Here is a 23,671-nt window from a genome sequence, read left to right as displayed (position 1 = left end):
CCATTGATGACCTGCCATATTGGATCAGATAAACAAACATTTCATGATGGAGCTCTGGCATGGGCGTTATTTACCGTTACATGAGCAATGTCTCCTACTTTTTTAAAATTGGCAAAGATGGAGGTCTAAAAAGTACAAGTCAGCATTAATCACCACAGTGTTGTTGAGAGTTATTTGTATTCTCTTCGTTAGTAGAGCAGCTGCAACAATATCACCTCTACACCACACACACACACACACCAGATGCCCACTCAGTTGCTCCAACAGGCTGTCAACGTTGTTTTTTTTTTGGTATGTGTCCCATTTGTTATTTTTTTTTCTTGGCACCTTATTCCCCCATTGTCAGCTCGTCTTCTTCATGAGGTTTTGTTATTCAAACCAAACTAATTAAAGCAGAGGAGGATTATTTATTGCTCATGTCTGTGTCCGTTTCAGTGACTACCGAGCTAAAATTTGTGGTTGCACCACCACCACAAATTCGTACGTGTACTTTGTACTTGATTCAGAGCTCGGCCTTTCTTTCTTCACAGCACAGCTCCCAGCTGCTTTCCCGTCACAACCTTGTCGCAGTTCCAATTTTAGTTTTTTTAATTAATGTCAGAAAGTTGAATGTACTCCCTGTTTTTTCCCCCACCTATTTCAAAAACACGTATTTTCCGTAGTGACTCACATGCCCACATAATGTGCTGTGTCATCCATCAAACATCTGTCAGAACCAGAATCAGTGCTTATCTCCAAACAGTGAAGCAACTGCTGGGATTATGCAACACTGGGCAAGTTTGCAGTGAAACACCACGACAGCAAGCAGGAATACACCACACAGAGCCAACAAACTGAGGAAAGAAACTCCCAGTTTGGATTAACACAGTCTTCTCTTTTCCAGACATAGCTGAAGTTATTTAGTTGTAGGTACAGGACAGTTTAACTGAGCACATTTGTTATAGCACTGCAGCAGTGTTGTGGGCAGGGGGACGTGCCTCGATAAATCAACCAGCAGCGACAAATTTAATTTCAAGGAGAAATATTGCTGCTTGGGAGAGGAGATACCAAAGCCTTTAGGGAGCAGAGGAGGAGCGGTACAAAGAGAGACGGAGTGAGACAGAGTGTTAACAAGGGCATCACAGCCATGGAGGAGAGAGAAAACTACAGCAGCCTGCAGGAGTTCACAGAGGAGCAGACACCTGGAGGGAACAGGCTCGTTCTCCAACACAACGATGGTATTTTGTCTGTATATGTGACAAAGATACCGAGAGATTTCATGTGTGTAAGAGCCAGTGGTGAAAAAGCTGCACGACAGTACTGTGACAATCAGACATGCTTGTACTTTACTTGACGCTTCATATTAAGGGCCTTGTAAAAAGCGTTAATAGGTAATAAGGCCCTTATAAGATGCTTATTAACATTAGTATATGCTGATAAGACAATATAAGTGTTAATAAGTGCATCATAAGAAATTTGTTAACAGTTTATACTGATTAAGACTGATTAAGCATAGTTAACTGTTAATAAGTGCATAATAAAGTATTTGTTAACCAAAACAAGGCATTGTTCCCGCTTCAGATCCGGTAGCTACATAAAGCATAGTTAATAAGTGCATATTTAACTGCTAATAAATGCATAATAAAGTATGTATTAATCTAATAAAGCAAAAAAAAACTTAATATAAAGTGTTATCCTCCACGATATGCAGTAGTGAAAGAAGTATTCAGATTCTTTACTTAATTAAAAGTAGCAATACCTTTAAGTTAAAGTCCTACATTCAATATTTTACTTAAAAGTAAAAGTACTATATATATGTATTATCAGCATACTTTACTTAAAGTATAAAAGTAAAAGTTCTCACTATGCAGGCCATGTCGGTGCTACATTATTGTTAATTTTACTATTTAATTATTATCAATAATCCATGAGCATGTTAGCAACATTTTAATGTTGTAGCTAGTTGCAGTCTATTTTATATTCTGTTGGGTGGTTTAATCTACTGTATAACAACTATGTACATTTACTCAAGAACTTTACTTAAGTATAACTTTAAGGTACTTTTACTTTACTTGAGTATTTCCATTTTAAGTAACTTTATATTTTGACTACACAACATTTGAGAGGGAAAGATTGCACTTTTTACTCCACTACAGTTATCTGACAGTTTTAGTTACTAGTTACTTTACAGATTTTACATACAAAACATATTATCATCTTGTAAAATGTGATACATTGTTGTAAATTAAACCAAAACTTTATAAAATTGTAAATATCAGCACTGACCTTTTTCTTTTGATAGTTACAGAGCATTTTGCTGATTATATTTCTGTACTTTTGCTTAAAGGAACATTTAGGGGGGTCTATTGGCAGAAATTGAATATAATATTAATGAGTATGTTTTCATTAGTGTATAATCGCCTGAAACTAAGAATTGTTGTGTTTCCGTTACCTTAGAATGAGCCGTTTATATACATTACATACGGAGCAAGTCCTCTTCATGGAGTCCGCCGCCATGTTTCTACAGTAGCCCAGAACGGACAAACCAAACACTGACTCTATAGAGGGCCATTTGTGTTGTCACGTTTTAGCGTGATTATCCTAAACACTTGGCACACGGGAGAGGCTTCGGTTGTGGCAACCTCACCACTAGATGCCGTCAAATCCTACACACTGCACCTTTAAGTAAGATTTTGAGTGCAGGACTTTTACTTGACATTGCTTCTTTTACTTTTTAGTGAAGGAGCTGAATACGTTGCCACTACTGAATGTGTCTACATGCATATGTATTTGTGTGTTTGTGTGTGCATAGTGTAGCCGCAAGAGGCACAAATAAACCACTTGACCTATCGTTCAGCAGATGCACTGTGTTTATCTTTTGGGAATAGTAAATGTTTTGAAGCTAAACTCTGGTCAAATGGTTCTGCCCCACAATCTCCTTTTACTCAAAGTCTGCACTCTACGCTACACCAGAGGATTAAAAGTGGTGAATTGACAGCTACCATGCTGCGGACTGTTTTGTGTCTAATCAGGCTCCCAGGGACTGAAGCGGGGCGTTGAGTGTTTGAGTAGTCGGACTGCCCTCCTGATGCTTATTGGCTTTTTGGCCTCCATCTGCGCCAACATCATTCTCACTGTGCTCTGTAAGTATAAACAACCTCCTGTGCTTCCTGCGCTCCAGCCTGAGTATGTATATCTGCCTGTCTGTCTCTCTGTCTGCGAGTCTCACTCTCGCTGATTATTCTCTCTTTATTTCAGCTCAGTGCGCTTTTGGACACCTATAATTGGCAATAAAAAAGATAAAGTGCTCTCTCCAGTCCGGTGAGGGTCATGTAATAGAAAAAGCACAAAAGTCCATAATTGTGAAATATCTCTCCTGCAGGGCCAACCGGCTCTGGCAGCTCAGCCTGATAATGTGCTTGTGAGGACACTCTCTCATTTAAAACAAACACCACTGGGGATGTATGCGGTTGATCTATTACCACACACACACACTCACACACTCACACACACACACACACACACACACTCACACAGAAGCTATTGAGTACAATTTCAGTATCTGGAAATGATGACTTGCAACAAGAGAAGGAAATAAAAAGAATCATCTCACACTTTCTATGACAACTGGATCTAGCAAAAAATGATTTAATTCTACTTTATGAATATGGCTTAGAAGCACACATAATGTACTGTATCATGACAAATTGGCCAATATTCCTAGCAGTTAAATATTACTACTGTAGGCCAGGTAAGCTGGTAATATAAATGTTCTCACTTTACTTAGGTATAGACTCTTTTATGTGCTCTGTAATGGTACATTAGCTACACAGTGAAATATCTACCATATAAAAAATGCAGCACATTTCAACATCTAATTTCACAAATGTCTATAAGCACACCTTTAGCATACCGTTCACAGCTGGGGCATATCATGGTGGTTTTTAGCCACATTTAACCTCACTGCAGCACCTGTGTTTTTACATCAGCAGGGCTTTCCAGGAAATATGTCATTAGTTTTATCAAGAATAACTGATTCTTATAATACACGCTAATGCTGACGTGATTCACTAACCACAGCAAAACGTTCAGTTTACAGTAAATCAAGGTAAAACACTATAAAAGGACAGGAAAGGGCATGACTTTAATTTCCTCTGAATCTGACAGAACAACTCAAACACATCCTGAAATGAAAGCTACATATATAATAGTGCTGTGTATTCGTAAGAATCTGGGGTTACAATTCAATATATTGCGATACTGTAATCGTGATATATTGTGATTTTTTAAAATCTAATTTTAGGGAAACTGTCATAGTATAAAGACACACCGCCATGTGAATAAAATCTGAATAAAAAAATATTTTTTTTATGCAATCAGAACAATAGGGTGTGTATTTGCATTTATCACAGTCCCTGTAACATCAACATCATAGCACTACTTTGAGAGGGCACATACACTGAGAGGGCGCATCTCTTTGCAAATTAAATAAAGTATTGACAAGTTAATCTTTGCATGAAAACTATTAATTAAAAATCAATAGAATCAATACAGTATCACAAAACATAATATCACGATATTCAATATTTTGAATATTTTCAATATTTTCTTATACCCCTAATATGTATGTATCTATTATCTTTATTCGTGACTTATATCAATTACTCTTCTTAGAAAGTATTAGAGAAATATTGTTTAATAGGCAAAGGGGAAGTGGCAACATAGACAGAGGAAACACAAATGTAGAAAAATATCTGGCAATGAAACCACAGAAAGTTCATATTGTAAATGATAATTTTTTTCTACAGCCGCGGGGGAGCTCATATAAACTCAATTATTCCAGTAACAGCGGCAATAAAATCAGAAATTCACAGACTGTACAGAGGAGCATCAGTGGTGGATGAGAAAACACAACAGTATGAAAATTACATTAGTTTTTAGTCTTTTGTGGGTGGCACCACGGCGGTGTAGGTTGAAATATCTTAACATTTACCGGATGGATTGGCGTGACATTTTGTACAGATATGCATGTTCACCAGAGGATGAATCCTGATGACTTTGGTGACTTTTTTTCTAGCGCGAATCATGAGGTTGTCATTTGTAGCTTTGAGCGAAATGTCTCATCCATTATTGGATGGATTGCCAAGAAATTTGGCACATCCGTTCTTGGTCCCCTGAGGATGAATTGAAGAAACTTTGGAGATTCCTTAACTTTTTTTTTCTAGTGCCATCCTCAGGTCAAAAAATGAATATGTCTTATACTTTAGCAGCATATGATTAAATGCCTGCATAAAATACATTCCCATTGGGAATGCTTTAACACGCTAAGCTCATCTATCTATGTCCCCAGTGATTGGCAGGCAGGCTGCCCCCCTGGACTCCTCATCGCCGGATTTCAAACTGAACTCGGTGCAGAGACGTTACATCCAGCTGTGTGAGGACTACACCGCTCTAGGACGGAGCTGTTCAAAGACAGGTGGCAGGATGTAGATCAAACATTCACATGATCTTCATTTCCTGCTGTCTTTGATTTACCGTTAACCCTCATCCTTTTTATCTCGCCCTCTCTCTCTCTTTAACAGTGAAGCAGTGCAGTGAGTGTCCTGAAGGATGGCTTCATGTCGGGGATCAGTGTTACCACTTCAGCAATGACAAGCTGGACTGGCTGCAGAGCAGAGATAGCTGTGCAAAGATGGGCAGCCATCTTACCATACTGCACACCATGGAGCAGCATGTGAGTGTGTGTGTGTGTGTGTGTGTGCGTGCGTGCGTGTGTGCGTGCGTGCGTGCATGCGTGTGTGTGTGTGTGTGTGTGTGTGTGTGAACACTGTATCAACAAACTTCATAGACAGAAATGAACACCTGCGGAGCCCTGCTGACCAGCACAGGTGTTCTTCGTTCCCCTTAATTGGGTCGGTTGCTGTGTGCTGTCCGCAAGAGTGTGTGTTGTGTGTGTTGTGTGTTTGAGTGTGTAAAAATAGGAAACATAAAGACATCTTTGCAAGGCAAGGTCACTTCTCTGGTCTTTACTTTTGCAAAGGCATAGTTTAAGATTAGAAGTTAGACTTAAGTTAAGGACTAAATAGGTCTTTTTCACAGCAGACAATCTGACATGTCACAGCAGGGCCTTTAAGATATACTGTAGGTTTGGGTGTTTTGATTATGTACGTGTGTGTGTGCTTGTCACAGTAGGAAAAGCACAGGTGTTACTAATAAAATTGGCGATGGCTCTGTTTTATTCAAGTATCTCGGTAAGCAATGAGAGTGTCACAGCGAGCCAGCCTGAACAATACCAGGACCCTGAAACTGAAGCAGCTAAAAGGAATTCAGCCATCATTACTTTAAATATTTACAGCTGTGCTTTTCCTACTGTGACATGCAAACAATTACATACATTATCAAAACACAGAAGTCTCAGGCGGCCTATCTTAAAGGCCCTGCACACCTATTGGTGCCTTCAAATGAAACTCGTGAGCTCGTGTTTACAACATGGGAAGTCGTGTATACGATATTATGTTCAAGTGGTTAAGTCGTGAAGAACACGGCAATATTAATAATACTGTCGGCGTCTGGAAGCCAGAGAGGCTAACAATTTAGCAAGCTAGCAAGTTGGTAACATAATGCAGTAAATGCTTAATGCATAATGACAGAGGAAAAAGATGAGGTCATTAGGAATATCAACATTTTCCTCAGACATATTATGAAATTACCAAGAAAAACAACTTGGTAATAAGGATATGAACTTCCATGGGCTCCGTCATTTCTCACGTCAACAAACACGTCACAAGTCGTGAGATCTGAGCTTTCAGAAACTTTCCACTGAGGTTGTGAATATGACATGAGTGGGGCGTTCATATGGGCCCAACTCGTAAACACAACCTCATTTGAAGGCACCATATGGTCCACCCACACAGGTGATTCCACTTAATTCGTCTGATTAAACCTCCACTCAGGACTGTGTGGGTGTGTACTAGCGGTGCAACGGTCCACGGTTTGGTTTGCATTGCAGTTTTTGGTTCACAATTTCGGTTTGGTTTGTTTTGTTTTGCACATTAAGGAGAAGAAACCATTTCCAATGTGTTTGTACTCCAAAATATATAAATAGATAGATTGATAGTATGATATTTCTATGGAATATGAAGCCATAAATCTGATTTTATACATGAAATAAGGCTACTTAATGATCAAGTAGGCTTATATTCAGATAATTGCATCTTCTATGTCTCTGACACCTCATCAAATTTATTAACAGGCCTGTATTTAAAAGTGGTGCAACGGTTCAACAAGCCCACGGTTCAGTTTGTACGTCATTGAACAGTTCGGTTTTACATCCCTAGTGTGTACTGTGCTTGATTGACTGACACAGTGACTCCTCTTATAGCTTTGTTGGACTTTGTTCGGGACGGGACAACTTTATCAGCCTTTGTTTACATTGAGTTCAGTGACCTAATGCAATATGCCTTTTTCACAGCAGACATTTTGACTTGTCGTAGTATAGGAAAAGCACAGGTGTAGATAATATAATTAATGATGGCTGAATTCCATTTCGCTGTTTCAGTTTCAAGGTCCTGGTATTGTGCCTGCTGGCTCACTGCCACACTGTCATGACTTACTGGGACACTTGAATAAAGAGGAGCCATTATTACGTTATTAGTAACACTTCTCACTACGACAAGTCAAAATGTCTGCTATGAAAAAGGCCTATTAAAGGAACAGTGTGTAAAATTCCGGGGGATCTATTAGCAGTAATTTATGTTTTCATCAGTATATAATCACCTGAATTTAAGAATTGTTAGTTCAGAATGAATCCTTCATAGCTACATAGGGAGCAGGTCCTCTTCACGGAGTCCGCCATGTTGCTCCGCCATGTTTCTACAGTAGCCCAGAACGGACAAACCAAACACTGGCTCTAGCGAGAGCCTTTCACGTTTTTACGTTACCTGAAGGCCACCGTAGTTCTCCGAGACGCTTGTAAAACTGTGGTAACGTGAGCTGCAGAGTGTAAAACTGTGGTACCGTCAGTCGCTGTCTGACTTCTGTTGCTCCTAAAATAGTGTTATTATGGTAAGGATGACCTCTGAGGGAGATGAATGGCGTTACCACGTTTTGCACTCGGCTACTCACATTAACGAAGTCTTGGAAAGAGAGGAGTGAGCAGAGGGTTACTTGGTTGGTTGCAATCTGCAACCACAGCACTAGATGCCGCCAAATCCTACACACTATACCTTTAAAGAGTTAAAGATGCTTACTTCACTGTAAATGAAAATCCTTCCCAGTATAATAATGCCATAATAAGAAAGCGTGTTTGAGAAAAATTAGGACATTTTGTTTGATCTTCTCTTCTATAAAGGCCTATTAAAGTGTTAAGACTTGGTGTTAGAGTGAAGATTAATAATAGGTTTTGATTAAGGATTTAGGGTTTTGGGGTTAATGAATGCATTACATGTATGTCATTGATGTAAAAACAGGTGTGTGTTTGTGTGCGTTTAACTTCAGGACGCTCTGGAAATAGAAGCCAAGAAAATTGGTGGATTTGATTACCACTTCTGGATCGGCCTGTCTGACATAGAAAAGGAAGGAGAATGGAGATGGGTGGACAACACGACATTGAAACACAAGTACCATCTGGATTTTAATATTTAATGCATTAAATCATTTATTTGTTTATGTTTTATGTTAGAGTTGCTATATATTTAAAATGTTGATAACTCTGAATAAACTGTCCAGGAAGAACCAAAGCAGAATAAACAGCCTGTTTTACCTGGCCTATAGATAGAAAAATGATTAACATAAGTAAAGTAACATTTGCAACATCAAAAGAAAGAAGGACACAACAATTTCAAGTCTTGTATCAAAACTTCAGATAAATTAGTCTTCAAAAATGTCATCAATGAATCAAAGGCTTGGGCGAGGTGAGCCTGTTTTTCACATTTGTCAGAAATGTCCCCAGTTGTTATTTATAGCTTATGCTATCTATCGCTGTTTCCTCCTCTCTCCCTCTGTCACAGATACTGGGATCAGTGGAGCTCAGAGCCAAATAACCACCAGTCAGGAGGGGAACACGGAGAGGACTGTGCCACCTTAGACAGTCACGCAAAGACATGGTTTGATGTTCCTTGTGAGCACATTTATAAACGGATCTGCCAGATGGATATCATTAAGCTCAACTAAATCCCCATTCAACTTGAAATACTGCAGAACTGGGAATTCTGGAAACCACACAGGGTTGTGAGAGAAAAAATAAAGAAGTAATGGTTACATGTTTTGGGATTACAGAAGATAAAACTCATGTTTGCACACCAAAAGGTCATTTTTGTGACATATGCACAGGGGATATTGTTTTTCTTATTGAAGGTATAGTTGCTGTCTGAATATTTGTACATTGTGTTGAGATTACTAACAACGGGAATAGTACTGCACACGTGTTTTCAAGTAAATTTAAAAGGAAGAACACTACATTAAAGGTGTTATTGATAGCATTGATAGCATTCAGCCACTAGTTGTCACATTCTCGCTCCCCGTTCCATTGCATTTACTTCACAACAAGTCGTTGCCAGGCACCCACCGTCAATCTCAGCCATTTATCCGTTTTTTCAACACTAACTGACGACCCAGAGATACCACGTGATACCAACGTCATTTTACTATTGGCTCACCAGCCCCTCGAAGTGGGAACCAAATGTCAGATATCTTCCACAGATATAAACAAAACATTAATTTTTGGACCCGCCAATATTTTTAAAATGATTCATTCACAATCATATGCCACCTTTCTAAAAGCTCTGTGGATGTTTTTGTTTTTTTATATTCATTTACATAAAAATGTTGTCAATAAGACCTTTAAAAGAGAAGATACATTATACTATTAGTTTTAGACCAAGAAAGAAGTCAATATTTATTTTAGAAAATAGACTTTAATTGACAATGACATCAAGTAGCATTTTTTTTTTGTAGTGTGTCCATTTGCAATTAATGAGCCTATTATTGAGTTCAGCTTTAAGATACTTCATCCAAATGACTTTTATTTGAATGTCAGGTCATCCAGGTCTGACATTAGAAAAAGGTTTTCATATTGCAAAGCTGAATGCCACGAATACTGTCATTGTGCTCTAGAAGTTTAGGCACGATTACTGTCTGTATCTGCTGTTCATCTTTGGGAGAGATTGGTGCTAATTCTCAACTTAAAACTTAGCTGCAAATTATTTCAGAAATAACAACATTGCATATTTTATTTTAAGGATGTTTTCCTTTTAAGATTAATCCTGTTGCTTCCCTGCACTATGTCAGACTTTTGAGATTAAATGTATAATCAATAAAATTGTCTTTTTTCCACAGTCTACCTTGTGTCTACCTTTTTTTTTCTGTATATGACATACATACTTCCACACAGCCTACTGACAAGTTAAACAGTTTTTTGGTTAAGTTTTTTGGTTAAATTTGGTCATTGATGTAATGGCATCCCCTATACTGAAAAACCAGTGGCTCCCAATATATTTTGTTATATATATATATATATATATATATATATAAAGTCTAGTTGTTGTGACCGTTTGTCACATGTTATCACCTTAGTGTGGACATGAATTGCAGTAGAGACTGATTTTTTGCCCTCTTGGATTTTTTTTTTTTAAGCATATGTTATTTGAAAAAACAATAATTAGACACAAGACATAGACCAGGGGTCGGCAACCTTTACTATCAAAAGAGACAATTTAGTCAAAATAAAAAAAAAATTTGTCTGGAGCCGCAAAACATTTAAGCATTGTGCTTACAACAACACAGTTTATAGTCTAAGTATATACAGTAGTATATAAATCTAATGCAGTGAGGGCCAAAGTGCAAATGTGCGACGGAGTATTAGGGCCACATTGAGGGAAAAAACATTTGAGATTTCCAGAATAAAGTCAGAATTTTAAGAGAAAAAAGTCGTAATATTATGAGAATTAAGTCATAACTTTACGAAAAAAAAAATCGTAATATTATGAGAATAAAGTCATAATTTTACAAGAAAAAAAGAAAATAACTCGTAAAATTACTAGTTTATAATATTGACTTTATTCTCATAATACTACGACTTTCTTGTCTTAAACTTATGACTTTATTCTCATAATATTACAACTTTTTTCCTCATGAACTTTTGGCTTTTTTCTCGCAATATTATGACTTTATTCTCGAAATCTGAGATGTAAATTTTTTTCCTCAATGTGACCCTAATACTCCGTCATACCGTCGTACAGTAGACCTACAACAGTGATAAATTAAAATTAAAATGTAAACAAAAAACAGTTAATCATTTCCATTTTTATAAATCCACAAGGAGCCACTGGAGAGGAGCTAAAGAGCTGCATGTGGCTCCAGAGCTGCAGGTTGCTGACCCCTGGTATAGGCCAATGCTCTCCCTTTAATCGTGTTGTGACCCCGCTGCTGATCAACATATTGATCTCGACTGTTCCAGCTGGTTTATATATGACATCACCACTAGATGGTGCTGTTCTCTCTAATCAACTGAAACAGATCCTGATTGACAGCTGCACTTGTCCCGCCTACTTCACCTCACCGTCCAATCAGCGCTTACGTTGCTTTGTTGTCGTACGTCGTGAGCTGACAGCGGAACTGAACAGTCACAGAGGCTACCTGCTAGAAACCAACACAACAAGGTACGTTTTAACACGCAAACAGCCTTATTTTAACACTTGCGGAAACATTTTACGTGACTATTTTATTCCCCGGTTAATTTCGAAGTATGTCGGTATGATTTTAATCACTAGAATATGCTTAAAATTAAACTGAGGCCTAATAACGTCAACGGATAAGTGAAGCCTGGTTAGCCGTTAGTGGTTGCTAACGCCTACGGTTGGTTAGCCGTTAGTGGTTGCTAACGGCTACGGTTGGTTAGCCGTTAGCAACCAAGCCAGCATGACACATTGAGCTCTAATAACAACAAAACATACCTTTTATATATGATAACTCTTCATCTAAAAACACAACTCGTACATGAAACGATATATATGTTATGCACGTTGAGCAGTTCGTCTGTCATTTGCGTCAATGTCGGGTGATTGAACGGTGCAGCTAATGTATAAGCTAGCGTTAGCATTAATACCTGCATATATCAGGTAATATCTGTAAACATCACTTTAGGTTTCTGTTAGCTAGATGAGTTCATGAAACAGTAAAGAGTGTCTATCTGTCAGTGTCCAGTAACGCTACTAAGTCTCTGTCTCTTACTATTATTGTAGTATTATTATAGTAACACTGTAAGGGTGGTGTAGTGGAGTATGTGTAAACACGTGTTAATGTTTGGAACTGAAAATGTGTGCATATATGTAGTTTGTGTATTTTACTTTTAGCAAGTTTATTTCACCACATTTGTAGTCACAGCCATTATAAAGTAGAAATGTTGTTGACTCCCCATTGTGAGCAGCTTTAATCTGACAATATCAGAGCCTTTGACTGTAAACTTTCAGGCAGGCAAGAAGAGAGTAGATAGATAGATAGATGGATAGATAGATAGATGGATGGTTAGATAGATAGATAGATAGATAGTAACTTTATTGATCCCGAGGGAAATTCAAGTTTCCAGCATCACAGTTCCAAAGTGCAAAAACATGTTAGTACAAAAGTTAGTAGTACAAAGTATAAAAAATATACCAGATATAAAAATACAAGGAGATGAAGAAAACTGTTAAAACTGAATATAGTGCAGGGTAACAGCTGTGATACAGGACGATTAAAAATGTGAATATAGTGCAGAAGAGACTGTTAAAAATGAATATAGTGTGTACGCTTACTTTGTGTATTTTTATTCGGTAACATCCATTAAGTTGGTTCTCAAGTGATTAGTGGATTAATTGAATAGACGATGATGACAGAGATGTTACTTTTTTTTTGGTCAATTTAATAGTTTAAATCATTTACCAAGCTAAAATGACACACATTTCCTTTTTATCTGAGGGTTTGCCTGCTTTTCTCAGCTTAATAGAATTTTACAAGCAATTTGAAGGCATCACCTTGACCCTTGTGAACTTGTGATGGCATTTTTCACACTTTTCTAGTTGATTATTTATGTACTTCATCAAATAATTCAAAAATAATGAATTAAATGTTAGATTTTAGCCCTAATATCTGCCCATTCTAAACACTTCTAATACACAATATCATTTCTCCTCCTTAAAAAACATATATAAATAAGTAACAGTGACTTAGATTCTGAGAATATTTTTCAGGAGCTTTGCATTTACTCCTACTCCCATGCATTTTTGGCTTTTTTTTTTTTATCTTTAAAGTAACGGTGCTTTCACTTGACTGGGACATTTTGATAATCTTTTCATCACTGCCCACATGAAGGTAAGTTAACCCCCTTAACATACAGTTACACCTTTTTGTTTTCCATTAAATAGCTTCAAGGGTATTAAAGTCATCTTATCCCAGACTGTTCCGCAGTATCATATACTGTATATATTATATCGGCTTGTTTCAGCTCTTCATTGAAGCTATGTGGTATTTACACTGAGTGAAATATTCAAACTCAAGACTTCATGTTTTTATGGCTGCATCATTCCATCCACTAGAAATATTCTCATTTCCCCAAAGTTCATTTTTCTTGTTTTTAGGGTATGAACAATGTTTGGCTGTACAGCATGAGTTTGTAATTATTGATCCACTGCAGACTTGTGGTTCCATTTAGGTCTATTTTGGTTGAAGAGGATTGTGGGAAAGATAGATGAACCACTTCTTGTTAGAGCTTAGAGTCTATTGAATTGAGTGCTGTTTTAGGGAGTTTAGGGTATGATATACAGTACAGAGGAAGCTTGCAGCTACTAAATCCAATTTTAAATAGTTTTCCCTCTAGTAGCTTTGTACCTTTTCATTATTTTATGAAATGTTCTATTCTGTTGGATTATCTAACTCTATTTTGAATCTAAATCTCCTTGCAACAGTCCAAATAATAATAAAACAATAATAATAGCAACACAAATGCTGAATGTGCTGAATGGGGTTTGTGGTGCCAGTTGTTCCATACAAAAGAGAACAGAGGCGTTTTTTATACAATTTATTTTTGTTGACAATTATGTTGGCATGACACACAACACTGATGACAATAATAGGCTAAAGGAATTGAGAAGCAACAACAATGTAATCATCATCTAAGGTCATAACTGCATGGTAAAATAATTTATCACAGTGAGTAATCATGTGTCCCTGCGCTTTGGGATCCTTGGAATTGTTACAGTATTAGGTATTTTCAGTATTATTTTAGTAATATCAGATTTTTTTCTGTTTTTATTTTTATATATTTCATTGGTCACCACGGTACTCTGTGTCTGAACAGCTGCATCCTGCATATTGAGCAGGTCCACATATTCCTCCAGCCACCTCTCACTGATATGCAGCCAGTTCTGTCCTCCTTTTTAAATTCAATAGAAATACACAGATGGATCCAATCCAGCTTGATTTGATTGAAATTAAAAGAGGTACCGTTTCTGAAACAGTGTAATTTGTTTGGCTGCAACACATGCTCGCTTTTCTGTTCAGCTTGCCAGAGAATATACTATTTTAGACCTCACATTTAGATATGCATGTGTGCATCTACCTGTATCAGATTTAGGATGATACAATACATCAGCACCCTCAGCACTGACTGCGATGAATAAGAACCAGCCAGTCTGGTCTTAGCTCAGCAGTTGGTAGCCAGACTCTGTTTCATTTTATTTAAGGGAATGGCCTCAGGTAATAAAACCAGTCTGATGCAACCGCAATAATTTTATCATGCATCTGTACTTCCTTTGTGTCTCAAGATGTGTCTGCTGGGATTAAGATATCTTAAAATATCCCATCAAAGTCAACAGGACAGCTCCTAACAGTGGGATATTTGTCAGTTAAGGCACTTTTGAATTGGAAGGAACACACAAGTAGAATCAGACATCCTGCGCCTGCAATTTTTTTTAATATATTTTTTTTACTGTAAAGCTTGTGGATTACAATAGCAGACTCAAGCCAAAGTACAGAATCAGGGAATGCTCCTGTTCTTGTTTTTTTTCCAGGATTTACTTCCATAAGCCGTAGTCCATTTGGCTAGTCTGAATCAAAGTGAAATTGATACCTTTGGTTTGTTTTCTATTTAGTCTGGTTCAGTTTCACAGTACACAAAATAAAGCGGACCTAATAAAAACAAAATTACTGAGGGGCGTGTCTGAAGGAGCGAATTCATCTTTTTCGTCTCGACAGCTGCCACTTCTATGCAGGGAGTTGGAGACTTTGATATATTGCTGTCGAAGTTTTTCACTTTGGCTCGGCACTGATCTACTGTATGCACGAATCCCTTCTCTCACAGTTTATCTCAAATAACTTTGTAAACGTCACTATTTTTGCGGACTTCATTTATCATACTCTGCATGTTCTTTTCGGCCCAGATGTCAAGCGAACATCGGACTTCTGCAGAAGTTCAAGTCAGTCCCCTCCCACTCATGTTAACCTGTCATTTACCTGTGTCCTTCTCAACAAATGCCCGCAAAGACAGCCTGCGTTTTGGCTTGCTTGGAAACGGTCTGAGACCACCTCTCGCAAGTGGTCTCGGACTGGTTGTTTTGGTCCGCACCAGAGTATAATTACTGTGTTCACAACTGCCCAAATGAACCACACCAGAGTTTGATTAAAACAGACTAAATGTTGGCTTGTGAAAGCTCCATAATATCTGCTAGAGACACAGGCAGATTCCTGTTACTACTTATGTAGGCTAAGTATTCTGGTGCTGTCCTCAGCCCATAGTGCATTTGCATCGTGTCTCTATGCAGGGAATGGGTTTTGATGAATATACATGCCCTGCTTTGCATTCATTACACTTGTTGCCTGCATTGGTGCTACCTATTGCAGCTACTCCACCACTATCTGACTAGCTCTCCAGGTGATTTGAGGGTTAAGTGCTTCGGTCAAGAGTACTTGGCTATTATGCATGACAGAAATCTACATCCTGCGGAGTCCTAGTGTTCATTGATAGAGCCTTGTTTGTTCAGTATGTATGGAAGATTGTGACATGGTGTCCCTAGATGCCATTTTTCAGACGGCAGTGCCAAGGGGGAAACAGGAATGTTATTTCTTTGATTTTTATCTGTACATTTTACACAACTCTGCTGCTGTTCTGTGTTTCTCTGGAGCACTTTTGTGTAACCTGCTAACCTCTTTGTCTCCTGTGTCCCCTGGCATCAGATGGAGGTGGAGCAGCTCCTGTCTCTGTCAGGCCCAGCACTGGCCCAGGCTGTCAGCTCTCTGCTGGAGACCCCAGGCCTCTACGTCTTCTCTGACATCCTGGAGCTGCCTAATGTCAGAGAGGTAAACACACTCTCTCACACTTCATCTTCCTCGCCCTTTGTGTCTTTTGGGACCTTTTCAGACCTGGCAGGAAAAAAATCCATCTTAATCTCAACTAGACAGTTAATCTCACAGGTGTTAATGTATCCAAGACACATGGAGAATCTGAATAAATAAACCACATTCAGAGGGGTCATTGATGCATGTGACCACATTGTTAGTGCGGCATCAACACATTTCGTAACCACATTGGACCACATTCATCATCTAAGCATGTGAAAATGTGTATACATTTGTGCACCAATGATGTAATCAAAGTTGTGACTCACCTCCCAATCAACACATCTATATCTAGAGTTCCTGGGCGTGATGCTGCTATCAGTTTCAAAAAGTGCAGTACCAACATATTACGTATGTTGTACGTTAAATTTGCATGACAATACGCAGTTAACACCCTATTTTGTAAGTGAAATATCTGCTGTTACAGTAGAGCAGGATTGTGTTGCACCATTGTTCCATTCTTTAAGGAAAGCCCTGGGAAGGATGGAGGAAAAAGCCAGACCAGGGGGGGATATTTACAAAGGATTTGTGCACTGAACAGTCAAATTGCATTTGTTTTTATTTTCTAAAGGACCGCGGCAAGGTTTTGTGCAGATAAAATGGAAGACAAAGCGGCACTCTCGATTTCCGTCAGTGTTTTTTCTGCTTCAATATGTGTTTTTCCTGACCTTTAATGGCTCATAGCATGTCCAGCCAGCCATTTGTTTACTGCAACAATCTAGTCTGAGGCTTTTTGAAGTAAAAAATCTCCCACATTCATTTTCATAGCTCATTCTATTGCTGATCTTTAGTTGAGCTGATAACATTGGCTGTTTATAATATGTCCTCACATACAGTCTTCCTCTTGGGAGATGAATACATGCTTGCATTTCCAAAAGTGATGTCTTTTCAAACAATATTTGTAGAGAACATTTTCTTTTCCTCTTCACAGCGCTGCATTTATAGACATCAGTTAGGCTCATTCACATCTAAATGGGAAAATGCAGAGACACTAAATCTTGCACCCCTAGTGGTAATTTTTGTTTGCCTTTGTAGATACCCCCTGGTGTTTACTGTAACAGGTGAAGCCGCATGAAAGAGAATAATAATCCATATAGTAGAACAGACACATTACAGTCGAAAGTCTTGCAAAAGACAGGACAGACATCAGCTGATGGCTTCCAGTCAGCCATAAGGAACCACTATGGAAGTGGTTCCTCTGTTGTCTGAATATTGAACAGGGATCTGAAGTCTGTTTAGAAAGGATCTCTGGAGACAGATTTTGATGCCAGGTGTGAATGTAACCCTTCTCAGATTAATCCAAGTTTGTCTGAATATAAGTAGTCTGGTCTTCATGTGGTCTCTCTCCCTTAGGTTACATCCACACTAATACGTTTTCGTTTTAAAACAAAAACAATCTCCGTTCAAACGAGCATTTTAGGGCCGTCTGCGTCATCGTTTTCAAAGGTCTTGGTTTCTGTCCGTCCAGACTAAAACTTAAACCCAGAGTTTTAAAACTAAAACGTGGTAGCATCGTTTTCAAAGGTCTCGTTTTAGGGGCTCGAAAACGCCGAAGTAGTGTGGATGCTAGGCATAAATGTAGCAAGAGTTGTGCGTTTTAAAACAAAAACTTATTAGTGTGGATGTAGCCTTGCTCTAATGCTGCATTCACACCAAATTAGGCGTTGCGGCGAAAACGCCAGTCCTCCCATTAATTTGAATGTGGGTAGCGCATTTAGGCTGCAGCGGTGGGGATGCCAAAATACAAAAATTGCGGCGAAAAGTTGAAACAGAAACGACTTTTGGAGAAACGCAACCCAACGTCACGCTGCGTTGATCAAACACATAACTGCCAATCAGACCAGAAGACCTTCACGGAAAGAAGAGCAGCACGAATGAGGAGTGTAACGTAATGTTCCATGTGTAGTCACTCAACTTGAAAGTAAATGTGTTTTTTGTAATCTGTCGATGTGGACAGACAATCTCTCGCAGGACCTGGCATACTAGCAGCATGGCAAGTGGGCCATGTAAGCGTCACTCACACTGCCGCACAACCCCGCGTTAATCGCCGCAACGCTGATCTGGTGTGAATGCAGCCTCACTCTCACTGAGTCTCAGCCAGACTCAAAGATAAAAATGCATCGTTTCAATGTAGAGTTTATGTAGTTTTTACTTCGGTGTTCTGCTATGTCATTTTTTCTTTCCTCTCATCTTCCCTGTACACCACAGATGGAGAATGGCCCTCATGCACCGATGTACCAGCTCCTCAACCTCTTTGCCTATGGAACCTACTGCGACTACAAAGGTATTGCAGTGGCAGCACAGTGTAAATAAGTAATAGGGCGTCCCTGCAACTCTTTTATTATGAGCTGTATTTCTTTGCCGCGAGGCAGGTACCTTGACACGCTTTAAACACCCTCACCTGAGACACTGCAGGCAAGTTATTCACAGACAAAATTACTGGAGTGCTTTTATCTGTTGGGGCAACTTTTCCTGAAGAGTTCTGATTGGCCGATGATTGTCTGTGTTGCAGCAGTGCTGGCACAAATGGACAATAAACTAATCTTTTGTGACTTCATTTGCCGTCTGTGTAATGCGTTGGGAAGCTCCAACAAGAAGTGGAATGTTAATTATGTCTAATTTTATGCTGAACATCAACCAATAGCCTGGAAAAAGAATGTAGCCTACTTTATTGTTCCCTTCCCTTTGCGAGTCACGCCGTCAGGGAGCACATTTACTTTCATAGAGCAGTGTAGTGGAGCCCTTAGAGGAGCTGTCGGAGCTGCTGTCTCGGAGGGTGTGAGACTTGTCACCAGGGGAGCATGGCAGCAGGAGACATTTCTGGGAGACCGACTTTCTCCCAACTCTGTTCTCTGGCTGTTTAAAGAGCTCCACTCTTACCTGAGTGTCCCTGTGTAACATTACACTTCAAAGTAATAAGTAGTGCCCCGATTATGTGTGACTGTTTGACCCTCCGCAAAGTGACACTTACACACTGCTCTGGTATATTTTCCCCTTTGTGTCACTTTTAATGCCTCAGCGCCGGAGACAGCCGTGGAGGCGGAGGCATTATGTTTTCAGGTTGTCCGTGTACGTATGTCTCATTCTCGTGAGCCCGATATCTCAGGAACGCCTGGAGGGAATTTCTTCAAATTTGGCACAAACGTCCTCTTTGGCTCAAGGATGAACTGATTAAAATTTGGTGTTTAAAGGTCAAGGTCGCTGTGACTTCACAAAACACGCTTTTGGCCATAACTCAAGAATTCATATGCTAATTATGACAATTTCACACACATCTAAATGATGACATTTTGGACAGACATGGATGTAAACTTCAACTTGCGACTGGTCGGCAGAGGAATGCAACAGCGAGACGGTAATTGTAGTTTATTTCATGTTCTTGTGTGCTGCTGTAGAGAGAGCAGCCTCTCTTCCAGAGTTGACCCCCGCACAGAGAAACAAGCTCCGCCATCTGTCCATCATCAGCCTGGCATCCAACCTCAAGGTACTGGTTCATTCTTGTCTCTTTGCAGTTTTCACAGAGAAGTGCAGATGAACTGTGTAATGTTGTATTTGTATCAAAAATAGAAAATAAATATAATTTCTGCTTCCACCGTATTGCTGTAGGCTCCATAAAGCAAGATATTAATTATGTGTTCACAATTCTGCCTTTAATTATGACACGTAATCCCAATTTCTTAAAAAGTTCATGCGAGGTAGGCTGTGATTTTAAGCTTGTGGCTGTTTTTATATTAGCTAAATTAGAATTACAGAAACAGACTAGCCTTTCAGTCTCAAGTTTAGGTTAGTTACCAGCACAGCCTCTCGTGTCATTTTGCACTTCTTACCCCGCCCTCCATGTGCATGATAAAGTATTTAATGTTCTTTTATTAAGGCATCTCTCATTCGTACCTTCCAACCATACTGCCCTTTTCTTTCTCTACTCCTGATAAATAATTGATTCATTATTCTCACCAGCTCCGTCCTTTTTTTTTTTTTTTTTTTTACTTAATCTCTACTACCATTGCTCCTTTCACTCCTGCCCCTGTTTTTCTCTTGAATATGTCACTGCTTTCCTCCGCATGTAGGCTTGAACTCTCTAATTGCCCAGTGGAGGATAGTTAAATTCATAACCCTCTTTTCACCTTTCTCTGGCAGTGACATTTAGACAAATAGGCAATTTTACTCTAACATTCTTTGTCATTTTCCATCAAACCGTTAAAGTGGAATCAAATTATCTGCCTGTATACCTCGGTTAAAAAAGATGAGAATGTGTGAAGTCTCTTCATGTCTTTTTTCCTTCAGTGCCTGCCGTACTCGCTGCTCCTGCAGCAGCTCGAGCTGAAGAATGTGCGGGAGCTGGAGGACCTGCTGATCGACGCCGTGTACTGTGACATCATCCAGGGCAAACTGGACCAGCGGAACCAGCAGGTGGAGGTAGACTGCAGCGTGGGTCGTGACCTCGGCCCCAACGAGCTCCCAAACATAGTCAACACGCTGCAGGAGTGGTCAGCATCACTTCTATGTGTTTCTGTGCACACACTTCAGATATTTACTATATGTCTCAATTATCGTTTTTTTCTAACTCACAGTTGCCTTTCTACCTCCCTCCATGACTTTGTCCTCTTTCTCAGGTGCACAGGGTGTGAGGCGGTGCTGTGCGGTATTGAGGAGCAGGTCTCGAGGGCAAACCAATACAGAGAGAGCCAGTTAAAGGTCAAAGTCCAAGTGGAAACAGAGGTTAGTCTCTCATCTCTTCAGCCTGCAGTTCTTTCACTCTTTCCCCCCAGAAAATCCAGTAAATGTGACTTCTCCCTCTTCAGCATCTCTGTTTTTATGCTTCCAGCTACTTGTGGTCTTTTAGTTTCCTCCTGACTGCATATTTCCTTTTTTGCGTCTTGTTTGAGGCCAAACTCATACAGCAGCATGTTCATAGCTCTAACTTTAAAGTATAAACATGTTGCTGTCAAACCTGACTATTGCTTTACGACAGACTTGATACATTTGTGAAACCTGTCCTTTAACTCACCCCTCCTCTTTAATTTTTAATGTCTTCACTTTTCCCTCAGGTCTCAAACCTACAGAAAACGTTAAAGGCCAGCGCCGCCTCTCCGTCGTCAGGCCCCGCCCCGGCTGGAGCCGCCTCCAATCAGGACGCAGACCAGCCTGCAGAGCCACGAGACCCCGCTTCCTCTCAGGAACCACGACAACCAGGCAAAAAAAGTTCAAAGGTGAAAGGGTGAGTAGTGTGACATCACTTTTTGTTTTGGCTGTGTGGAGGTACGTGGCTAAAAACAGCGAGGCACTCAAATATTGTCAGCATGAGTGAAGTTCTCTGGATGTTATTGCTTTTTAAACAAAGAGTTTGCATAGAAATTGCATCCATAAAGCATGGCCAAACATTTCTGAAATTGAACACATAAAATATGTTTGGTCATGTAGAATAATTTGCTGAAATTATGTTTTATTCAGAATTGTTGGTGCGCTATAAAATCAAGCGGAGGTTTTTTTTCCGACAAGAAATGCTATTTATTCCTTCAAGTCACAAAATTGGGACAATCAGGTGGCATCTGGAGGTTTTTTCTTTTTCTTTTATTTTTCTTTTCTTTTATTGCTGCTTCTCCTTTTGTTCTGTAAAACACTTTGTTACTGTGGTTTTTGAAAGGTGCTTTATAAATACAAATTTACCTAGTTATAAACAGAGCACTATAAAGACTGACTCTACTTCAAACACTAAATTAAAGCCATTAGTCCAATGTTCTTGTAGAGAGCAAAGTTAATTCAACACAGAACCGCAATGTTTCTATTTTTTCAATAAACATTAAAAAGCCAGCTGCCGGTGTAAGTGGTTTGTCTGTGTGCAAGCGTGTCTCTGCATGAAGTAGCTTTATTATCACATGCACATCAGTGTTTTGCAGCAGTAGTCTAGCGCTGCTATCAGGGACTCTCTTCCTGTTCTGCTTCCATCCGGCCCAATTACCGATGGCTAATTTCACATCTGTCCTGGGTTGTAAAATGTCACTGGATACACAAATGCCCCACGTGCTCCCCTTCTGAAAGAACCGTTCCCCCCTCCAGTGATCAGAGACGCTTCGCTCGTCTGCTGTTTATGTTGTTGCCGCCGAACAGAAAGCAGTGATTATTTTCTGGCTGCCTGTCATATTTTGACGAAGCAGAGAGCCCTGTAATTTTCATCACTCAGCACTGCACTTCATTCAAATGAAGATCCACTTAATGTTTTCAAATCCAAATTAATGATAGCTTAACCTCAATCCTCGAATTAAAGATGAGTTTTGACACCATTTCTTTATAAAGCTATTTAAAGGATGGGACTGATAGTGCAGCGGTTATTATTAGAAATAGGTTCTTTGCAAAAATTCTTTTTTAATTTGCAGAAATAGAAAATCCACTGAGATCAATTTCAATGCAAAAATACTAAATACTGACATTAGATATTTTGACACAAAGACACTGTTGCACCGAGGTTGCATCAGAAATATGCTGGTTTAGTAGTGAGAGCGGAAGGCAAACATGTAAATCATTACAGTATTTTGATAAATCCCAAAGTACCAATGCAGTTGTTTTTCCCCGTTCAGGCTGCGTGGCAGTGGGAAGATCTGGTCAAAGTCCAACTGAAGACAAGAGACTGAGATGTGGAGATGAAGGCACTGATGGACACTCTCACTGATTAACGGACACATGGACATGTTGACGGACAAACGGATGTTCATGGACACCCTCGTCACAATAAAACGCACTCATCACAATAAAACCAGGAAGTTTCACGGGAACTTTTCTTGTCACCAAATCTCACCTTGACGGATTCAGAAACACACACCAGCTGATGGAAAATGACAGGTGTGACATCCACTCTTGCAGTTGCTAATAGCCTAACTGGCGGACTGTCAGTGTATATACACACAGAAACGCACACACACACACGCACACACACACGTCACTTGTAATACATGAAGAAAGAAGCAGGAGGAGTCAGTTGCCTTTGACCAGAAACAGGATCAGTGTATGTGTGTATTATTGGTTTAAAATTGTTCTTTTGGTTTAGATTAATTATATGTTGCTTTGTAATATTTTTTTCTCTCTGTATAAAATCAGAATATAAATTGTCGGGAAATAAAACAAAGCCCTGTACTTACTTACCCTGACTCTCTCATTAATGTCACTGTCATTTCTTTTATTAAATGCACTTCAAAGTGCATCTCTGGAGGGTGCACAGCTAAATGTTAACTCGCAGAAGGGGGCTACCCGTTAGGAGGTCAAGCCATTAATTAGGGCATGTCCCCAAAGAGACTAATGTATTATAGAGCTGAGGCTTCCCCTGTGCACA

The 23,671-nt window shown here is 39.4% G+C and overlaps 2 protein-coding genes across 3 annotated transcripts; both read left to right on the top strand.

Annotated features, from left to right (window-relative positions):
- The first annotated feature begins 830 nt into the window (after window positions 1-830).
- Window positions 831-9,458, top strand: si:ch73-86n18.1 (uncharacterized protein LOC564061 homolog). Its single transcript, XM_037784885.1, has 6 exons — window positions 831-1,217; window positions 3,012-3,122; window positions 5,330-5,455; window positions 5,562-5,713; window positions 8,476-8,597; window positions 8,988-9,458. The coding sequence occupies exons 1-6, from the start codon at window positions 1,127-1,129 to the stop codon at window positions 9,148-9,150; spliced, it is 765 nt and encodes a 254-aa protein (XP_037640813.1). The 5' UTR covers window positions 831-1,126; the 3' UTR covers window positions 9,151-9,458.
- Window positions 9,459-11,497: 2,039 nt separating this feature from the next.
- cops7a (COP9 constitutive photomorphogenic homolog subunit 7A) lies at window positions 11,498-23,483 on the top strand. Of its 2 annotated transcripts, none has more exons than XM_037785004.1 (8): window positions 11,498-11,636; window positions 16,186-16,308; window positions 18,556-18,631; window positions 19,743-19,831; window positions 20,632-20,834; window positions 20,961-21,066; window positions 21,396-21,565; window positions 22,923-23,483. In XM_037785004.1, the coding sequence occupies exons 2-8, from the start codon at window positions 16,186-16,188 to the stop codon at window positions 22,960-22,962; spliced, it is 807 nt and encodes a 268-aa protein (XP_037640932.1). In that variant the 5' UTR covers window positions 11,498-11,636; the 3' UTR covers window positions 22,963-23,483. The 2 variants fall into 2 exon arrangements, with proteins under 2 accessions (XP_037640932.1, XP_037640931.1); XM_037785003.1 differs by lacking the exon at window positions 11,498-11,636 and adding an exon at window positions 13,266-13,326.
- The last annotated feature ends 188 nt before the right edge of the window (window positions 23,484-23,671 follow it).

The sequence above is a fragment of the Sebastes umbrosus genome, chromosome 11, assembly GCF_015220745.1.
Source record: "Sebastes umbrosus isolate fSebUmb1 chromosome 11, fSebUmb1.pri, whole genome shotgun sequence".
Classification (NCBI taxonomy): Eukaryota; Metazoa; Chordata; class Actinopteri; order Perciformes; family Sebastidae; genus Sebastes; species Sebastes umbrosus.
Note: the sequence above shows the minus strand (reverse complement) of the source record. Positions and strands in the feature narration are given on the sequence as shown.

Excerpts from the sequence above, each read along its gene's own strand:
- si:ch73-86n18.1 (XM_037784885.1), top strand. The coding sequence starts at position 1,127 with ATGGAGGAGAGAGAAAACTACAGCAGCCTGCAGGAGTTCACAGAGGAG. Across the intron at positions 1,218-3,011 it reads CGTTCTCCAACACAACGATG|GCTCCCAGGGACTGAAGCGG; the intron begins GTATTTTGTCTG and ends GTGTCTAATCAG. Across the intron at positions 5,456-5,561 it reads ACGGAGCTGTTCAAAGACAG|TGAAGCAGTGCAGTGAGTGT; the intron begins GTGGCAGGATGT and ends TCTCTTTAACAG.
- cops7a (XM_037785003.1), top strand. Across the intron at positions 20,835-20,960 it reads GTCAACACGCTGCAGGAGTG|GTGCACAGGGTGTGAGGCGG; the intron begins GTCAGCATCACT and ends CCTCTTTCTCAG. Across the intron at positions 21,566-22,922 it reads AAAAGTTCAAAGGTGAAAGG|GCTGCGTGGCAGTGGGAAGA; the intron begins GTGAGTAGTGTG and ends TTCCCCGTTCAG.